This window comes from Bufo gargarizans, chromosome 5, assembly GCF_014858855.1.
Source record: "Bufo gargarizans isolate SCDJY-AF-19 chromosome 5, ASM1485885v1, whole genome shotgun sequence".
Taxonomy (NCBI): Eukaryota; Metazoa; Chordata; class Amphibia; order Anura; family Bufonidae; genus Bufo; species Bufo gargarizans.
The window spans coordinates 86,316,293-86,334,603 of NC_058084.1; the positions used below are offsets into that span (position 1 = coordinate 86,316,293).

The window sequence follows — 18,311 nt, forward strand, 5'->3', positions numbered from 1 at the left end:
GCTCAGAATGCCTCAGTTTGGCTCCGTTTGGCCTCCGTTCCGCTCAGCAGGCGGACACCCGAACGCAGCTTGCAGCGTTCGGGTGTCTGCCTGGCCGTGCGGAGCCAAACGGATCCGTCCAGACTTACAATGCAAGTCAATGGGGACGGATCGGTTTGACGTTGACACAATATGGTGCAATTGCAAACGGATCCGTCCCCCATTGACTTTCAATGTAAAGTCAGGAGTCCCTATTAATATACCACCGGATCGGAGTTTTCTCCAATCCAATGGTATATTTTAACTTGAAGCGTCCCCATCACCTTGGGAACGCCTCTATGTTAGAATATACCATCGGATTTGAGTTAGATTGTGAAACTCAGATCCGACAGTATATTCTAACACAGAGGCGTTCCCATAGTGATGGGGACACTTCAAGTTAGAATATACTGAGAACTGTGTACATAACTGCCCCCTGCTGCCTGGCAGCACCCAATCTCTTACAGGGGGCTGTGATCCGCACAATTAACCCCTCAGACCCCCCTCCCTCCCCAGTATTATATTCATTGGTGGCCAGTGCGGCTGGCCCCCCCCTCCCTCCCTCTCCAGTATTATATTCATTGGTGGCCAGTGCGGCCCCCCTCCCTCCCCAGTATTATATTTATTGGTGGCCAGTGAGGCCCCCTTCCCTCTCTCCCTCCCCAGTTTTATATTCATTGGTGGCCAGTGCGGCCCCCCCTCCCTCCCTCCCCAGTATTATATTCATTGGTGGCCAGTGGCAATGTCTGTGACCGGCCGGGCACTCCTCCTACTGGTAAGTGAAAGGTCTGTGCGGCGCATTGCTTATAGCACAGACCGTTCACTTAGGAGGAGCGCCCGGCCGGTCACAGACAGCGCAGGTAAGTATAATGCTTCTAAAATTGCTAAGTAACCATGGCAGCCAGGACTGCAGTAGCATCCTGGTTGCCATGGTTACCGATCGGAGCCCCATCGATTAAACTGGGACTCCGATCGGAACTCTCCGCTGCCACCAATGATGGGGGGGGGGGTGATTTTAATTAGCGGGGGGGAGAGGGGAGGCCACACTGGCCACCAATTAATATAATACTGAGGAGGGAGGGAGGGAGGGGGGGCCGCACTGGCCACCAATGAATATAATACTGGGGGGGAGGCCGCCCGCACTGGCCACCAATGAATATAATATTGGGGAGGGAGGGAGGGGAAGGCCGCACTGGCTACCAATGAACATAATACTGGGGCGGGAGGGAGGGGGGTCTGGCCCCTGCTGCCTGGCAGCACCTGATTTCTTACAGGGGGCTATGATACGCACAATTAACCCCTCAGGTGCGGCAGGGGTTAATTGTGCGGATCAAAGCCCCCTGTAAGCGATCGGGTGCTGCCAGGCAGCAGGGGGCAGTCATGTACACAGTTCTTTTAGTATATTATAACTTGAATCGTCCCCATCACCATGGGGAACGCCTCTGTGTTAGAATATACTGTCGGATCTGAGTTTTCACGAAGTGAAAAATCAGATCTGAAAAAAACTGTTATGCAGACGGATCCGTTCTGAACGGATACCATCGTTTGCATTATAGGAGCGGATCCGTCTGTGCAGACACCAGACGGATCCGCTCCGAACGCAAGTGTGAAAGTAGCCTAAGACGTCTGCTTTGTAGCTCTGTAACTGTGGCAGGAATTTGTCTTTTGCGCTTCTCTATATCTTCTGCTTTGTGGGGACTGACTAGCTGAGGAGGAATATGGCTTCTCCTAGGTCTCTAGACTTGACTCTCAGGCTCTCTCAGGAAATGCTTTCGCCCTGGAACTCTGGAGATTGTCTGCTTTCTTGTCTTCCAGCTGAGGCTGCAGTGCTCAGTCTGGGTATTTGATCAATGTACCAGCCGAGACAAGATCCTGGCTTTCTTCCCTATGCAGGGGGACTCCTGAACTCTATCACACAGACTTCCCCTAGCAGGGCGTGGGCTACACTAAACCTAACTTCCTTCTCCACCCAAGGTGCAGGATGTGGGAAACAGTCCACACCTCCATAGAGGGGGGAGGTAAGCTGGAATAATCCGTTCCAGCCTAGATATACTAAACTGAAACTAATATCTTACCAACGCATTGCTGCCACCTGCTGGTTGACCTGGAAAATTACAAGGAAATTTACATTTAACATAGTTTTAAATGCACAGTTGTGAAGACATAAGCAAAATCATATCAGATGACAGTGTGAAGGCTCTTAGAAGATAGTAGCGGGGTAGAAGCGTGTAGTAACACAACTCTGGGGTGTTACACAAGCACCACCACTGGTGGATTGCAGGTTGGTCGTAACCATGGAAACGAGCAGTGTATATTGTGATGGGAAAAATGAATCCAGTGTGAAAATTGCAGGATTATGTACATTTTTTTATTTTTTATGTAGATAATGATGTGAAAAATAATTTAAAAAAACTTGGTAAAAATAAATGTGGTCATTTTCTGATGACACATTACTTTACTTTAAAATGTATCTAAGTTTTTATTTTATTTGTCATAATTCAATAGTATAGCTGATATTAGTGAAAAATAGGAGATAATGGTGAAAAGAGTGAACTTTCCTTGCCGTGATCCACGTTCTCTAAAATGACTGAGCAAATCCGTATCACGGAAATCCATATACAGCTCCATGAAGTCTATGGGGAGGAGGACAGTGATCAAACACGCTAACGGGGTTGTCCGGCCTATAGGTATCGATGACCTATCCTCATGGAAACTCTGCGTTCTCTTCATTATTCTCTGCACTGTAATTACAGCTTCCTCTCCAATTGAATGGAACTGTGCTGGAGTCCCGCTGCACAGTAGTGCCCCACCTATCTGCTGTGCAGCGGATCGCCAGCACACTTCCATTCAACTAAGGACTGCTGATTATTCATCTCTGATCATCCTCAGGATCACTCGGGGTCCTGGAAGTTGGACTTCCATGAGATTACAAAGTGAGAATAGTATTTAAGGGGCTTTGTGAGATTCTCTAGAATCTTGGGAGGACTCTTTAAAGCCGCCTTACTTTTACATATTACTGGTGTCTTCATAATTGTATATTGTGCCAGTAATAAGTATTAGGTTTCTAAGCATAGAAATTCACTCTTCTAAACATGGTAAGGCTATAGTAAGTAGTGTATATGATTAGGGATGAGCAAACTTGTGTTTCAAGTTCGGCGTACAAGGTTCGGGTTATCTAAGAATTCCGTTATGGATTCCGCTACCACGGACCATAAGCTATGATTCTTGAAAACGGAATTCTTAGATTACCTGAACCTTGTAAGCTGAACTTAAAACACAAGTTCGCTCATAACTCTATATGATATGTACATTCTAGGACACCGCTCTGCCCTCACTGTGCTAATGTCTAGCCCTTTCAATCAAGGAGAAAGTTAGTGTGCAGAGCACAGCGGGTGTTACAAAAGCAGTGCTCCAAGGATTTAGCCCTGTCCCCTGGTGCTCCAACATACTCATTTGCATATAATTAAAAATGCAGCTGTTTAAAACAATACCTTTCTTTGGTCTGTATGTTAATCAGCATGATCAACCCCACAAGGCTGGTTTAATACGGTTGATTATAGGCTCTTTTCTATGCAGTATTTATGTTCATAATGTATTTGTGTTTTCCTAAAATACTGGATTTATTTGTATTACTTTTTGGAATAGTGTGATTCTAATTGGGTTTTCACTTATTTTGTCTTCTAGGCCTCAGCGTTCTCTATTTCCTCTTCATGGTATTTCTGCTCTTCCTGAACGTCGAGCAAGTGAAAGCAGTCATGTATTGGCTGGATCCAAACCTGCGCTATGCTACAAGAGAAGCTGATATAATGGTGGGAAATTATCAAGCTGTTATTATTCATAGTACTGTGTGTGGTGCCTCTGTGACTCGCGTTTAACCCCTTACTGCCCAGCTCCAAGGTAGTATGGCACGGGACGTGCGCCCTTCCCACGAGCCACTATACTATGATGGGGCAGTGAAGGCTCAGGTGCAGTGCCTGTGCCAGTACTTGTTAGTGCCAGCTGCATTATACAGCTGACACCTTTCTGTCGCTCTCGAGATCGGGAACTGGGATTTGGGAGGGGAAGTTTAATCCCTTAGGTGCCATGATCAGTGCTGACTGCGGCAGTTTAGAGGAGAGAGAGAGATTGGAGGCTCCCTATCTCACTTCATCGCTCCTTCCCAATGTGATTGCAGGGTGCCAAGTTGTTGCCATAGCAGCAAGTCTCACTTTTCGTTTTCTTGACAGAAATGCAAGTTCTGTTGGTAGAGGAATTTTATTAGGATATTTTGACACTTGGTATAAGGCTTCATGCACACAAATGTATTTTGTTTGTGTCCGTTTTTTTTATTTTTTTGCGGATAGGATGTGGACCCATTCACTTCAATGGGTCTGCAAAAAAATGCAGACAACGCACTGTGTGCTGTCCGCATCCGTATGTCCGTTCCGTAGCCCTGCAAAAATTATAGACATTGTTACAATGGGTCCGCAAAAAAACGGATGCAACACAAATGTCACACACACATTATCAGTATTTTTTGCGGGCTGCAAAACACATACGGTTGTGTGCATGTAGCCTAAGATTCGAGGGCTTCAGCAGGAGTGACATACTCTGTTCGCTTAAAGGGATTCTCTAGATTTTCCACAATGTTTTGCACCTCCCTGCCGGACCAGTGGAGAGAAGCGTACAAACCCGCTGCCTGCAGAGGTTGGACCAATATCAGAGGAACAATGGAAGTCGATATTGGCATTGACACCTCAGTTGTTGCTTTGTGAAGGCCAACGCATGTCTCAACTGTTTCTTGTTCACAGGGTGTACAGGACTCCACCATTTCTGATGCATCCCGTCCTCGATGTGGAGTGAGTCCTGCTTCCTTGCTGCACATGTTCTGGGACTGTGCAGAGCTTAATTAATTCTGGATTGATGTGTTGGTAACTATTAAAGGACGCGTACAATATTGAGGTCTCTGCTAATCCAAGGACATGTGTACTGGGAATACTGGACATTAAAAACCGTCATTATCGTCTGGGAGTGCAGCGTCGGCTTTTCCAGGCTGGAACATTGATTGCTAAATACTGGCTTAGACCCCAGGCCCCATCGAGGCAAGAATTCATTAACAGAAGGAATGATATCATTCACCTAGAAAAGGGAATATATCTTAACAAGCAGTGCCTGGGAAAATTTGCTAAAATCTAAATAATATGCATAATGTGTATTACTGCTGAGACAATATATGTCAATTAACGGAGATTATGTATACTCATACTGTAATTTGTATGTGCAATGATATTTCTATTTTATTTCTAAAAATTATCTGATTTAAAAAAAACAAAAAAAACCACTGCCTGCCGCTCTGTTCTGCCTCCTTCGGTCAGTGGGTCACATGCCGCTTGGGGGACACGTCACCTCTGCAGCGGCACATGCAACCCCTGTCGATGCTGGAAGTTCACAAGCGGGGATCGGAGGGCGCTGAATGGAAAGGAGCTGCAGCCGAATGGCAGGGAGCGGATACGTACGCTTCCCCACCACAGGTCTTACGGAGAGGGGATTAGCCCAAAATATTGAAAAGCAAGAGAATCCCTTTAACTGTTTCTATGGAACAAAAAAAAATAGATTTCTTATATTTCTTCATTTTTTACAGGAATATGCAATCAATTGCCATGTGATCACCTGGGAACGAATACTTAGTCACTTTGATGTCTTTGCTTTTGGCCACTTCTGGGGTTGGGCCATGAAGGCATTACTGATCCGCAGCTATGGCCTGTGCTGGACAATTAGCATCACTTGGGAGCTGACAGAGGTAAGTGCTTGGCAGATCCGATCTCAAAGTCTTCCCGCTGTTTGGATAGTTGCATTTACTTAAAGAGGACCTTTCACTAGTTTAAAAACTAACTCTATCAGTGGGCAGAGCAGCGCCCAGGGGTCCCCCTGCACTTACTAGTATGTCTGGGCGCCGCTCCGTTCGCCCGGTATAGGCTCCGGTGTCTGCAGCTCCCTCTGTTGTACTGGGCGGAGTTTTTGTATTAGGCGTGTCCCTTGCTGCAGCGCTGGCCAATCGTAGCGCACAGCTTATAGCCTGGGAGTCCCAGCGCTGCAGCAAGGGACACGCCTAATACAAAAACTCTGCCCAGTACAAAAGAAGGAGCTGCAGACACCGGAGCCTATACCGGGCGAACGGAGTGGCGCCCAGACATACTAGTAAGTGCAGGGGGACCCCTGGGCGCCGCTCTGCCCACTGATATAGTTAGTTTTTAGTTTTTAAACTAGTGAAAGGTCCTCTTTAAAGGGGAAATCATAACAGTGTTTCATGGACCTTTTAAGTCCTCTGTTTGCAGTGTCACAATGGGGATCCATTTATAGAATTGTGCAGTGCTTGTGTCCTGCTGGGCATGAGGGATCCAGTGAAGGGCAATGCCTGAGATTGGGTCATTGCAGTTTGTATATTAGGCTACTTTCACACTAGCGTTTTTGCTGGATCCGTCATGGAGCAGCAAAAACGCTTCCGTCATGATAATACGACCGTCTGCATCTGTTCTGAACGGACCCGTTTTGTATTATCTTTAAAATAGCCATGACGGATCCATCATGAACTCCATTGAAAGTCAATAGAGGATTAATCCGAGAAAACTGATCCGTCCCCATTAACTTACACTGTCTTGCTTGCAGCGTTATTCTGTCCGCGATGGGAACGGAACGGAATGCATTCTGGTGCTTTCCGTTCAGTTCAGTTTTGTCCCCATTGACAATGCATGGGGACAAAATGGAAGCGTTTCCCCCGCTATTGAGATCCTATGACGGTTCTCAATAGCTGAAAGGGAAAGCGCAGATGTGAAAGTAGCCTTACTGGGTTTGTCTAGCTGTTGAGGAGACCAGTTTTAGTACAAACTGTCCATCATATTCCCATTCACCCTTATCTCGCTGGGGCATATGATGAGTGCTAGGACATGGCTACATTTTGGTATTTGCAACACCCACATTGCTGATAGTTCCACTGACCCAAATTTATATCACAGTACAGCCAAAAAAGTTGAAAAAAAACCCATGGAGCAAGTATTTACGAACACCGACATGAGATTCTTAGTATACGTTTTGTTCCTCTGGATAAGTCATCAGTATCTGATCGGTGGGGCTGTGACACCTGGGACCCCGCGATTAGCTGTTTGAGAATGCAACGACGGGGGCCTTCTCCAGCTTTCTCTAGGCTACGTGATGTCACGTTCATTGGTCACATGGCCTAGACACACATTGAAGTGAATGGGGCTAATCTGCGATACCAAGCACAACCGCTATACAACACACGGCACTGTGCTTGCTGAGCTGAGAGAAGGCCGTGGAGGTAGTGTGATCACCGATGCCTTCTAATACAGCTGATCGGAGGGGGTCCCAGGTGTCGGAGCCCCACTGATCAGATACTGCTGATCTATCCAGAGTATAGGTCATCTGTCAAAAAAAAAAAAAAAACTCTCGGAAAACCCCTTTAAAGGCTATATACATCTTCTGATGCAATTTTTGTTTGATTGTATTTAAAGGGGTTGTCCGGGTTCAGAGCTGAACCCGGACATACCCTTATTTTCACCCCGGCAGCCCTCCTGAGCCTGGCATCGGAGCATCTCATGCTCCGATGCGCTCCCGTGCCCTGCGCTAGATCGCGCAGAGCACAGGCTCTTGTGTTTTCAATAACACACTGCCGGGCGGTAACTTCCGCCCAGCAGTGTGTTCGGTGACGTCACCGGCTCTGAGGGGCGGGCTTTAGCTCTGCCCTAGCCGTTTTACTGGTTAGGGCAGAGCCAAATCCCGCCCATCAGTGCCGGTGACGTCACCGGGCTGCCTGTCAGCCCCATAGAGAGCCCCGGTATGTCACCGGAACTCAGAAAAATGCCTTTGCCCTGCGCGATTTAGCGCAGGGCAAAGGGGAGCATCGGAGCATGAACTGCTCCGATGCTCATGTCAGGGGGGCTGCCGGGGTGAAAATGGAGGGATGTCCAGGTTCAGCTCTGAACCTGGACAACCCCTTTAACTCATTTTTGGCTAAAAATCATATTTTCAGTTGATCTTTATTAAAAATAAAGGGTTAACTGTTTTTGCAAACTGTATGACTGGTAATTTCCCTTTCACGTTGTGCCGGTCATTTATCTCTAAACTAAGAGGATATAAACACATAGGCTACTTTCACACTCGCGTTTGGTGCGGATCCATCATGGATCTGCACAGACGGATCAGTTCAGATAATACAACCGTCTGCATCCATTCAGAGCGGATCCATTTGTATTATATCTTCTATAGCCATGACAGATCAGTCTTGAACACCATTGAAAGTCACTGGAGGACTGATCCGTTTTCTATTGTGCCATAGAAAACGGATCCGTCCCCATTGACTTGCATTGTGTGCCAGGTCGTTTGGCTCGGTTTCGTCAGAAGGACACCAAAACGCTGCAAGCAGCATTTTTCAGAGGTGCAGCGTTTTGGTGTCCGCCTCCAAAGCGGAATGGAGACGGAACGGAGGCAAACTGATGCATTTTGAGCTGATCCTTTTCCATTCAGAATGCATTAGGGCAAAACTGATCCGTTTTGGACCGCTTGTGAGCCACATTCTTATCAGTAAGATTAGAACAGAACTATGAGTGTTTATAATGTCAGAGAGCAGAGATAAGGAGCCCTTCAGATCCCAACTGACGGAAAAGAGAGAAAATCCACAATGCTACTACAGCATCTCAGCTCTGTACAGAAAAAACGGATTCCATATTTTTAATAAAGATCAATTGAAAAAAATGATTTTTAGCTAAAAATAAGTACAATGCAATAATACTAAAAAATTACCCCCAAAGCTGTACATTAGCCTTTAAGCTATTGGGTTAGGCACCACATGGTGATTGACAGCAAAAACAGCAGCTGCAGGGGGTGACCCCACAAGCACATCCACAACAGCCACCATGCAGTACTGCACCATTATATCACATTAGAGCCCTATAGTTATTTGTGCTTAATATAGTAGAGCCCCAAGCGGTCCTGGTATTGCAGCTGTATCATGAGTGTGAATCCGGACCCGAGATATTCAGCAGGCCCTCTTCTCCTATTTGTGGCTGCTGGAGCTGACCATAAGTTCCTGCAAATTAACCATTGCAACCCCATTTTCCTGCTGGGTCTGTGTCCCATAGGGTCATAAATTTATGGCATGTCCAGTAAATGTTTTTGGTCCCAAAGGGGGCCTAACAGTTTGGATCTCCACCGAGTTATTCTGTGGGATGATGTGGTTGCGGCCGCACGTGAAATGAGTGAAGTTTCCAAAGTAGACTTATCGCAATGTGTACCCGTGTAAAATGTTCTGGGGCCCCTGTAACCTGTTCCTTCTTTTCTGTTGATTCAGCTGTTCTTTATGCACCTTCTTCCTAATTTTGCTGAGTGTTGGTGGGACCAAGTTATCCTGGACATCCTCCTATGTAATGGAGGTGGCATCCTTCTTGGTATGGTGGTCTGTCGCTTTTTGGAGATGAGAAGCTATCACTGGGCAAGTTTCAAGTAGGTTCAACCTTGGGTCAGCTTTTTTGTCTCGTTGTTAATAAAGGGGTTGCCTCGTGATTCATGTAAAAATGAAAATCAGACATTATATAGAACAGGAATGCCCAACCTGCAGCCCTCTAGCTATAGCAAAACTACAACTCCCAGGGCCGCAGGTTGAGCATCACTGATATAGAACATGACAGCCTCTTTCTAACAAAGCTAGAACCAGTCCTGTACCTCACATGGATCCAGAGATCTCCCCCCTTTTCATTGCTATAATTACTCTGCTAGATTTATTTCAACCTGGCAGCCAAAGGGATATGTCCTTTCTGCTGCAGCTCTCTCCCTATGGCAGCTCAGGGGGTGCATCCTTTCAGTTGCAGCTCACTCCCTCTAACTGTCACAGCTTCTTAAAGTAGATAGGGCTGGCGGCAGTTGAAGGATGAAACGGAGCATGTGTGATGATGTTTTCACTGCCTGCTCCTGTGAAAGTGCAGAGGACATGGCATTTGCAGAGAGAGCAGAGCCTCTAGGAGTAACAGCCCCGCCCCCGTTGCTCCTAGAGGCTCATTTGCATATATTAAAACATAATTTTTCTCAGCAATGCGGGCACATATGAACATGGGACTAACACAGATGTCTTCAGCTGCCAAGCGCACATGTAACAGGTCAGCCAGTGTCAGAGGGACAAATATTCTTACAGATGCCCTTTTTAAAATGGGTTTTCTCAGAAGCAAAATTGTTCCCTTATCCACAGGATCGGGAATAAGTGTCTGATCTGTGGGGTCTGGCCGCTAGGACCCCCACTGATGGCGAGAATGAGGGATCCCTTGTACCCCATTTGAATGGAGCGGTGGTTGCGCATGTCCACTGACCACTGTACTCTAGCTTCTGCCATTTTGAAATGTTACTTTTACTTCTATGTTAAAGCCCCTCTGTCACCTGAATGTGCTGCTATCCAAGGCCAGGTGGGCAGGAGCAGCGCTCCCCTCTGTATACTTTGTGTGCAGTCAGTAAAATGGAGTCATGTTTTTTTTGTCCTGTTGGGTCTAGTAGTAGTCCCTGTAATGGGCTGCTCTTACACGGTTGATTCTCAGTCTTATCTCTGTCTGGGAAATACCCACCAATGTTTTTCACACATGTAACCTACCTTTCTCTCTCTCAGAGACATTCACACCACCACGGGGAAAATAAAGAGGGCTGTGCTGCAATTTACGCCGGCCAGCTGGATCTATGTGCGTTGGTTTGACCCTAAATCTTCATTTCAAAGAGTGGCTGGAGTGTATCTGTTCATGATCATCTGGCAGGTAAGTGCACTAGTCCTAATAGTGATGGCCGCTTTGGTTTATAGAAAAAAAGTGCAAGGTCTACTTGGCCGTAATCTCTGACAACCCCCTACAGCTTCCTCTCTCTTCCCGTCACTGACGCATATTTACAGCCATTGAGACGGTGCTGCTGTGACCACAGCCTTCAAGGGAGGATTCACCTTCTGTAACTGCTTTGTAGGGGCAGTGATAATGAACATTTTTGTAATATACTTTATTTACTGAATTGTTCTGAAGTGGCCCTTAGCAGCTCTGTCTAAATGAGTGTTACTAAGGAATGGCTGTCTTCTTCACACTGAACTGTGGACGCGCTCCAGGCTGACTGCTATCCTATATAGCCCTAAAACTGGTGTGTGTGTGTCTCATATATATACCGTATTTTCTGGCGCATAAGACGACCCCCAACTTTTCCAGTTAAAATATAGGGTTTGGGCTATACTCGCCGTATAAGACTACCCCTCCGATGCTATTTACTTTGGCATCAAGATCTGCAGGTAATTGTTGTGCAATTTTCGTCTTTTGCCTCAGTACCATACTATGCCTTTCCAAGACTCTAGTACACCAGGATGCAGTGGCCTTAGATCTGTTGCTGTGATCTGGGTTAGATTTGGCCACTGAAGTGCAAACAAACGTATTTTATTTTGTGTCACTACATAACCGTTTTGGCGATGCTCATTCACCATGTCTGCTACATGTTTTTTGAGTTCTGGCCAATGTGGGGTGCCTCTTCTTAATGCACACTTGCCCCTTGGCATACCCTTTAATGCTTTTTCATTTGCTTTCCAGTCCCGAACCATCTTTTCTGTTACTCCATATTGTCTTGCAGCAGCGCAGTTGTTATGTTCCATGGCAAAGTCTACAACAGTTTGAAACTGGCTTCATATTTCTTTCTTTCTTGCTGGTAGAGCCATGATGGGGTCTTGACTGTCAGCCATTTGTGTACTGTACTGTATGTACTGGTGCTGTACTGTATGAACCGGTACAGATGCTGGTGCTGTACTGTATGTACAGATGCTGGTGCTGTACTGTATGAACCGGTACAGATACTGGTGCTGTACTGTATGAACCGGTACAGATACTAGTACTGTATGTACAGATGCTGGTGCTGTACTGTATGTACAGATACTATACTGTATGTACAGATACTAGTACTGTATGTACAGATGCTGGTGCTGTACTGTATGTACAGATGCTGGTGCTGTACTGTATGTACAGATGCTGGTGCTGTACTGTATGTACAGATGCTGGTGCTGTACTGTATGTACAGATGCTGGTGCTGTACTGTATGAACTGGTACAGATGCTGGTGCTGTACTGTATGAACTGGTACAGATGCTGGTGCTGTACTGTATGAACCGGTACAGATGCTGGTGCTGTACTGTATGAACCGGTACAGATGCTGGTGCTGTACTGTATGAACCGGTACAGATACTGGTGCTGTACTGTGTGAACCGGTACAGATACTGGTGCTGTACTGTATGAACCGGTACAGATTAGGGCTGAAACGATTATTCGAATAAATCGAGTCAAAAAATTCATCGATGCAGTTTCCCTGCATCGAGGAATCGTTCAGATCACGTGATCACGGAGCGGGAGTGAAATTAAGCGTCTCACTCACCGCTTCCGTGTCCTCCGGAGCCAGAGAGGCAGGACTGAGCGGACAGCACAGCTGAGGGAGGAGGAGGAGGGAGAGGGAGTCTCTCCCTCCCCACTGTGCGCGGCTGCCGCTGAAGACCAAGTAGGAGGAGGAGGGGAAGAGAGGAGGGGAGGGACTGTGGCCACTGCGCCACCAATGAATGTGCCGGCCATATCCCACAGGGTCCCCCTCCCCCCCCCCCCCCCCATCATTGGTGGCAGTGTCAGTTCCGATCGGAGCCCCAGCAGTGTAATGCTGGGGCTCCGATCGGTTACCATGGGAGCCAGGACGCTGCTTAAGTCCTGGCTGCCATGATATGTTAGTAGTGAGCAGAGAGCAGCGCATTATACTCACGTGCGCTGTGGCCGCCGGTCGCTCCTTCTTCTGTCTGTGCGGCGGATTGCTAATGCTTACAGCATTAGCAATGCGCCGCACAGACCTATGAGAAGGAGCGACCGGCGGCCACAGCGCACGTGAGTATAATGCGCTGCTCTCTGCTCACTACTAACATACCATGGCAGCCAGGACTTAAGCAGCGTCCTGGCTCCCATGGTAACCGATCGGAGCCCCAGCATTACACTGCTGGGGCTCCGATCGGAACCGACACTGCCACCAATGATGGGGGGGGGGGGAGGGGGACCCTGTGGCCACTGCCACCAATGATTAATACTGGGGAGGGAGGGGGGGGGGGGTTGCGTTACCAGAGGGGGCAGATCAGAGGCTGAGGGAGGCAGATCAGAGGCTGGGGGGAGGGAGGGGAGGCCAGATCAGAGGCTGGGGGGGGGAGGCCAGATCAGAGGCGGGGGCAAGCAGATCAGAGGCTGGGGGGAGGCAGATGGAGAGAGAGTGGTTAATGGAGGCTGCAAGCACCACCTTGGCATGTATAAAGTTATTGGTTTAGAGAGGGGTTAATGAAGGCACCTCCAAGGTGCTTTCATTAACCTCTTCAGACCAATAACTTTATACATGCCTAATGCCAAGGTGCTTCCATTAACCCCTCCAAACCCAATGGGCATGTATAAAGTTATTGGTTTGGAGGGGTTAATGGAAGCACCTTGGCATTAGGCATGTATAAAATTATTAACCCCTTCAAACCAATAACTTTATACATACCTAATTACGTACGTTATTTTAAGTAGCTTTTTCTTATTAGATTACTCGATGAATCGAGAAATATAATCGATAGAATACTCGATTACAAAAATATTCGTTTACTGCAGCCCTAGTACAGATACTGGTGCTGTACTGTATGAACCGGTACAGATACTGGTGCTGTACTGTATGAACCGGTACAGATACTAGTGCTGGTGCTGTATGTACAGATACAGATGCTGGTGCTGGACTGTATGAACCACCACATGCATCTGCTCCCCAGATAAGATGCACACCAAACTTCATTAGAGATCCACCGTACCAACATTAGAATTGGCTGAAGTGCAGATGCTCCTGCTTCCCCCTGCCTTCCCTCAGAATCGCCAATCCAACCCAGTACACAACAACCAGCCAATCACGGCAAGCGATGTACCGGTATTTTCTGTGCACACTGCGTACAAAGCCTGCTTGGATTGGGTGGGTCAGCTCTCCCTGCCTGCCCAGCCCTCCCTGTCTTCAGGACAATCTGAGCGGTAGTCTGCAATGTGATACTGCCGGCATGAGAGAACTACTGAGAGCAGGGAGAGGGGGCTGCTTCAGGAGCGGCTGGCCGGGATGCAGCACACGGTGGCTCAGCTAGAGGGCGCCTGTCCCTGAAGCTGGAGAAGGACAGCTTCTCCAGTCCGGCTAGGAAGTAAGTTTCAGCACGCTGTATACCGGCATATGAGACGACACCCGGCATATAAGACGACCCCCGACTTTTGAGAAGATTTTCATGTGTTAAAAAGTAGTCTTATACGCAGGAAAATACTGTATATATGATTATGTATGTATGTATGTATGTATAATTGTTTTCTTCCTGTGATCTGTACACTGTCAGCGGTAAGCGCTGACAGTATACGTTCCCTCCGTATGCCATGTAACCAGCTGACGGGAGATGAATGACAGCGGGCAGACAGCGCTCTCTATTGAGAGGGCAGTGAAAAAGGGACACGGTATATTATAACTGTCCCTATAGTGTAGAACAGCTGCCTTCTCAATAGAGAGCGCTGACTGCCCGCTGTCCTTCATCTCCCGTCAGCTGGTTACATGGTATACGGAGGGAACGTATACTGTCAGCGCTCCCCGCTAACAGTGTGGAGATCACAGCCAGGAAGGTATATATCTCTATTAGTAGAGGCAGTGAGGGCCGCAGCAGTCAGCTTGGACAGGCTTTCCTTAGTAACACTAATTTAGAGGGCGCTCCTAAGGGGTTACTTCAGAATGATTTTTCTAATAGAAATGTACAAATTCAGTAACTAAAGTATATTGCAAAAATGTTAATTATCACTGCCCCTACACATTAAAAAAATAAAATGTAAATCACAGCTATGTCAGAGAATGTCATCTGTGGAGATCTCTGCTCTCTCCCCCTTGATAATTGCTAGAACGAAGGGACCACAATCAGGGGGGCATTGCTAGGGTCTGAAAACATCCGGGGCACAAGCCCACTGTGTTGAAATTGCACATTAAAGGCATGCTTAAAGGGGTGTTCTGGTTTATGCAAATGAAGTGCCGTTCTGCAGACTGCAGTCATTATATAATACAGCATTCGGTAACTTTCCAATATCTGTTATGTTTCATTTCCTCACCACTGCAGAAATCTTTGCTTGGGCCCTTTAATATTGATGGGAGTGGACCCTGGGCAACCCCACAGATCACCCCCCCACACCCCTTGTACTTGTTCCGCTGATCTGCTACTAGTGAGCTGCGCGGGCATGAATTTAGTTACTTTGGTGCACAATCCCGTCCTGCAGCGCGTGATCTCGCAAGACCCGTGACCTCCTGCGGTGGGTCTCGCAGGATCACGCACCGCAGGACGGGATTGCGCACCGAAGTGACTGAATTCATGCCCGCGCAGCCCGCAAGTAGCGGATCAGCGGAACAAGTACAAGGGGGGGTGGGGGGATGATCTGTGTTGGGTTGCCCAGGTCCAATCAATATTAAAGGACCCTGGAATAGCCAAATAAAAAAAGAAATGCTACCAGGCCAGCATAACATTCGGGGCACTGGGGCTCAAGCCTGAATGTTTTGACCGGACGACGCCCCTGACCACAATGTAACTTCTAACTACAAACTTCCAAGTCTGTGGTCAAAATCTTGTAGGACCTGTAACACGCAAGTAGTCAGAAGATGAAGGGGCACAATGTTTGGAGCCTCCTAGTTCCTTCTTTCTAGCCATCGCAGAGGGTCACAGATCCCAGACTCGTCTTTATCTGAAGGTGGTGAACCTTCCCTTTTAATATTCATTCAGGATCTTGCAATAGTAGAAAGCTGTTATACTGGACTGGTTGGATGAGCAACCACTTTTGTCCTGAATGGCCTCCATGCAGCGCTACATTTTACCTGCAGCCGGCGCTGCTGGAGTACTTTACGGAGACCTGGAGCATCCCCACCGCAGTATCAGCTGATCGCTCTGGGTTTCTTAGGCCACACCGCAGTATTCGGCTCATCGTCGGGCTACTTCAGTTTTAAAACAGGTTGTTATGTTGAGTCAGAGAACATCTAATAGCCATGGTAGTCTGGACACAGACAAGAGCTGTTCTGATCACTGGGGGGCAGTAATGTTCTCAGTGAGGACCTCGCTGGTAATGCCATGGTGTGAGGGGAGATGGGGGAGCGGGCAGACAGGAAACCAATAAGAACTGACCACTGAACAGCCTGACGTTACGGCCAGTGTTCTAGATTATTGAATTCTGGATCATAAGAATAAGAATCTACTGTATTGCAAAATCATTTTATTGCAGAAGTTACCAAAATGTAGAGGGTCGCTTTAAATAAATATGTTAAGTATTTCCCTTGTCTCTTCTCTGCCTTCCAGCTGACGGAGCTCAATACATTCTTCTTAAAACATATCTTTGTATTCCAAGCCAGTCACCCGCTGAGCTATTGCCGGATTCTCTTCATTGGCATCATTACAGCTCCAACAGTCAGGTAATGCCAGTGCATATCTCTTACCTTCATGCCCCCCCCCCCGGAGATTGTTATGACATTTCTAAAGATAAATCCAGTAGAAGAACCTGTGACACATGAACACTACCAGATATTTTACTTCAAGGGGTTGTGCAGTGCTAAGATATTGATAACCTATCAGGTCAGCGGAGGTCCTACTCCTGGCACCTCTGTGCATCATCTGTTTGAAGAGGCGAAGCAGGGTCCTACTCCTGGCATCCTCACTGATCTGCTGTTTGAAGAGCTAGCGGCGCTTGTGCGAGCACCGCTTCCTCTTCAAAATGACCTATGTGCCGTCTCTTTTGTAGAGGCGGTGCAGTGTAATTACCACTGCTCCATCCTATTCACTAGAATTAGACGAGCAGATGCAATTACACAGTGCCGCCTTTACAAAGGAGACGGTGCTCCGGTAATTTTGAAGTGAAAGCAGCACTCGCACGAGCGCCTCCACCTCTTCAAACAGCTGAGCTGTGAGGATGCCAGGAGTAGAACCCGCTGATCTGATATTGATGATCTATACTGAGGATTCCCAGCGGTCTACAACGGTATAGGGATTAAAGGGGTTATCCAAGTTCTATAAAGTCCCCCCATTTGCCCGGGCCCCCTCACACAGATAGTACTTACCTCGTTCCCCGGTACCTGCATCTCCCCGTCTCGCGGATGAAAACATCCGGGTTTGGGATGCCAATAGCAGGCCGCGACGGGAACGAGCTTCCCTAGCTTCGTGGGTGACGCTACTGAGGCTCGTTCTCGTCGCGGCCTGCTATTGGCTGCCCCGCTTTTAATCAGCGTGATGCGCCCTGCCAGGCAGTACAGTATGTCTGATTTAACAGGGTTGATCCTGGTGACAGAGCCTCTTTAAGATGTACCAGTATTTTAGCAAAACGGCATATGTCGTAGTGACATAGATTAGGTCGGTTTGGGTCTGAGTGCTGAGACCCGCACCGATCTCTAGAACAAGGAGTACAAAGCGCTCACATAGAGCACGGTCTCTCCTCGCTGGAGGAGATTGGCTTATAGACATTCACTCCCATTGCAGTGAATTTGCACATTAGGCTATTCTGGTAGTCACAACAGCTGCGGAGCTCTTTCTGCTGCTCTGTTTAAGTAGCTCCCATTCACTGCAATGGGAGTCAGAGAAACGGCAGAGTGCCGGCCTGCTGGGCAGTTTCCATATTGGGCCACCACATTGGGTCAGCGTTTAGCCTCCTTTTGCAGTTGAGATGGCCAGACGGGGTAACCACTGCTACCAGCGAAAAGAGGGAGCACTGTGTGCGAGTGCTTCTTTCTCCTCGTTCTAGTGATCAGTGAGGGGTTTCAGCACTCGGACCCCCCTTCCCCTCAATCGAATCCTTTTGATATTTCACTGGGATAGCAAATGTTGCCAAGTACAGTTTTACTTTAAGGAGAGAGCGCAAAGCGTCTGTGTGGGGATAGCTTTACATTTTCAGCTTAGGGGCAGTGGTGTTTGCCCCCTGTAGATATTGCTGTCTGCTGTGTTTCCTGAAATACTGCCACTCCTGTCCATGAACTGTAATATCAGACGCAGCCTGTGTGGACAAGATCGGTGTTGTGTCTGGAGAGAAAGGGTTCGGTGAAGCATTTTTGCTAGTCCTGGTCAACCCTTTTAGTATAATATACTTCTGTCAATCATTTTTTGTTTTACAGGCAATACTACGCATATCTTACCGATACACAATGCAAAAGAGTTGGTACACAGTGCTGGGTGTTTGGGTGAGTATTTGGTACATGTATATAAAATGCTGCACCGAG

General features: G+C 47.5%; 1 protein-coding gene across 2 annotated transcripts in view; it reads left to right on the plus strand.

Moving 5' to 3' along the window:
* PTDSS1 (phosphatidylserine synthase 1) overlaps window positions 1-18,311 on the plus strand; it is a 101,287-nt gene that overhangs the window by 65,167 nt on the left and 17,809 nt on the right. For both annotated transcript variants that reach the window (XM_044293202.1, XM_044293200.1), the window contains 6 exons: window positions 3,703-3,827; window positions 5,639-5,797; window positions 9,362-9,513; window positions 10,661-10,802; window positions 16,408-16,520; window positions 18,207-18,272. In XM_044293202.1, coding sequence (XP_044149137.1) covers window positions 3,703-3,827; window positions 5,639-5,797; window positions 9,362-9,513; window positions 10,661-10,802; window positions 16,408-16,520; window positions 18,207-18,272 — 757 coding nt within the window. The remainder of the gene's footprint in view (window positions 1-3,702; window positions 3,828-5,638; window positions 5,798-9,361; window positions 9,514-10,660; window positions 10,803-16,407; window positions 16,521-18,206; window positions 18,273-18,311) is intronic.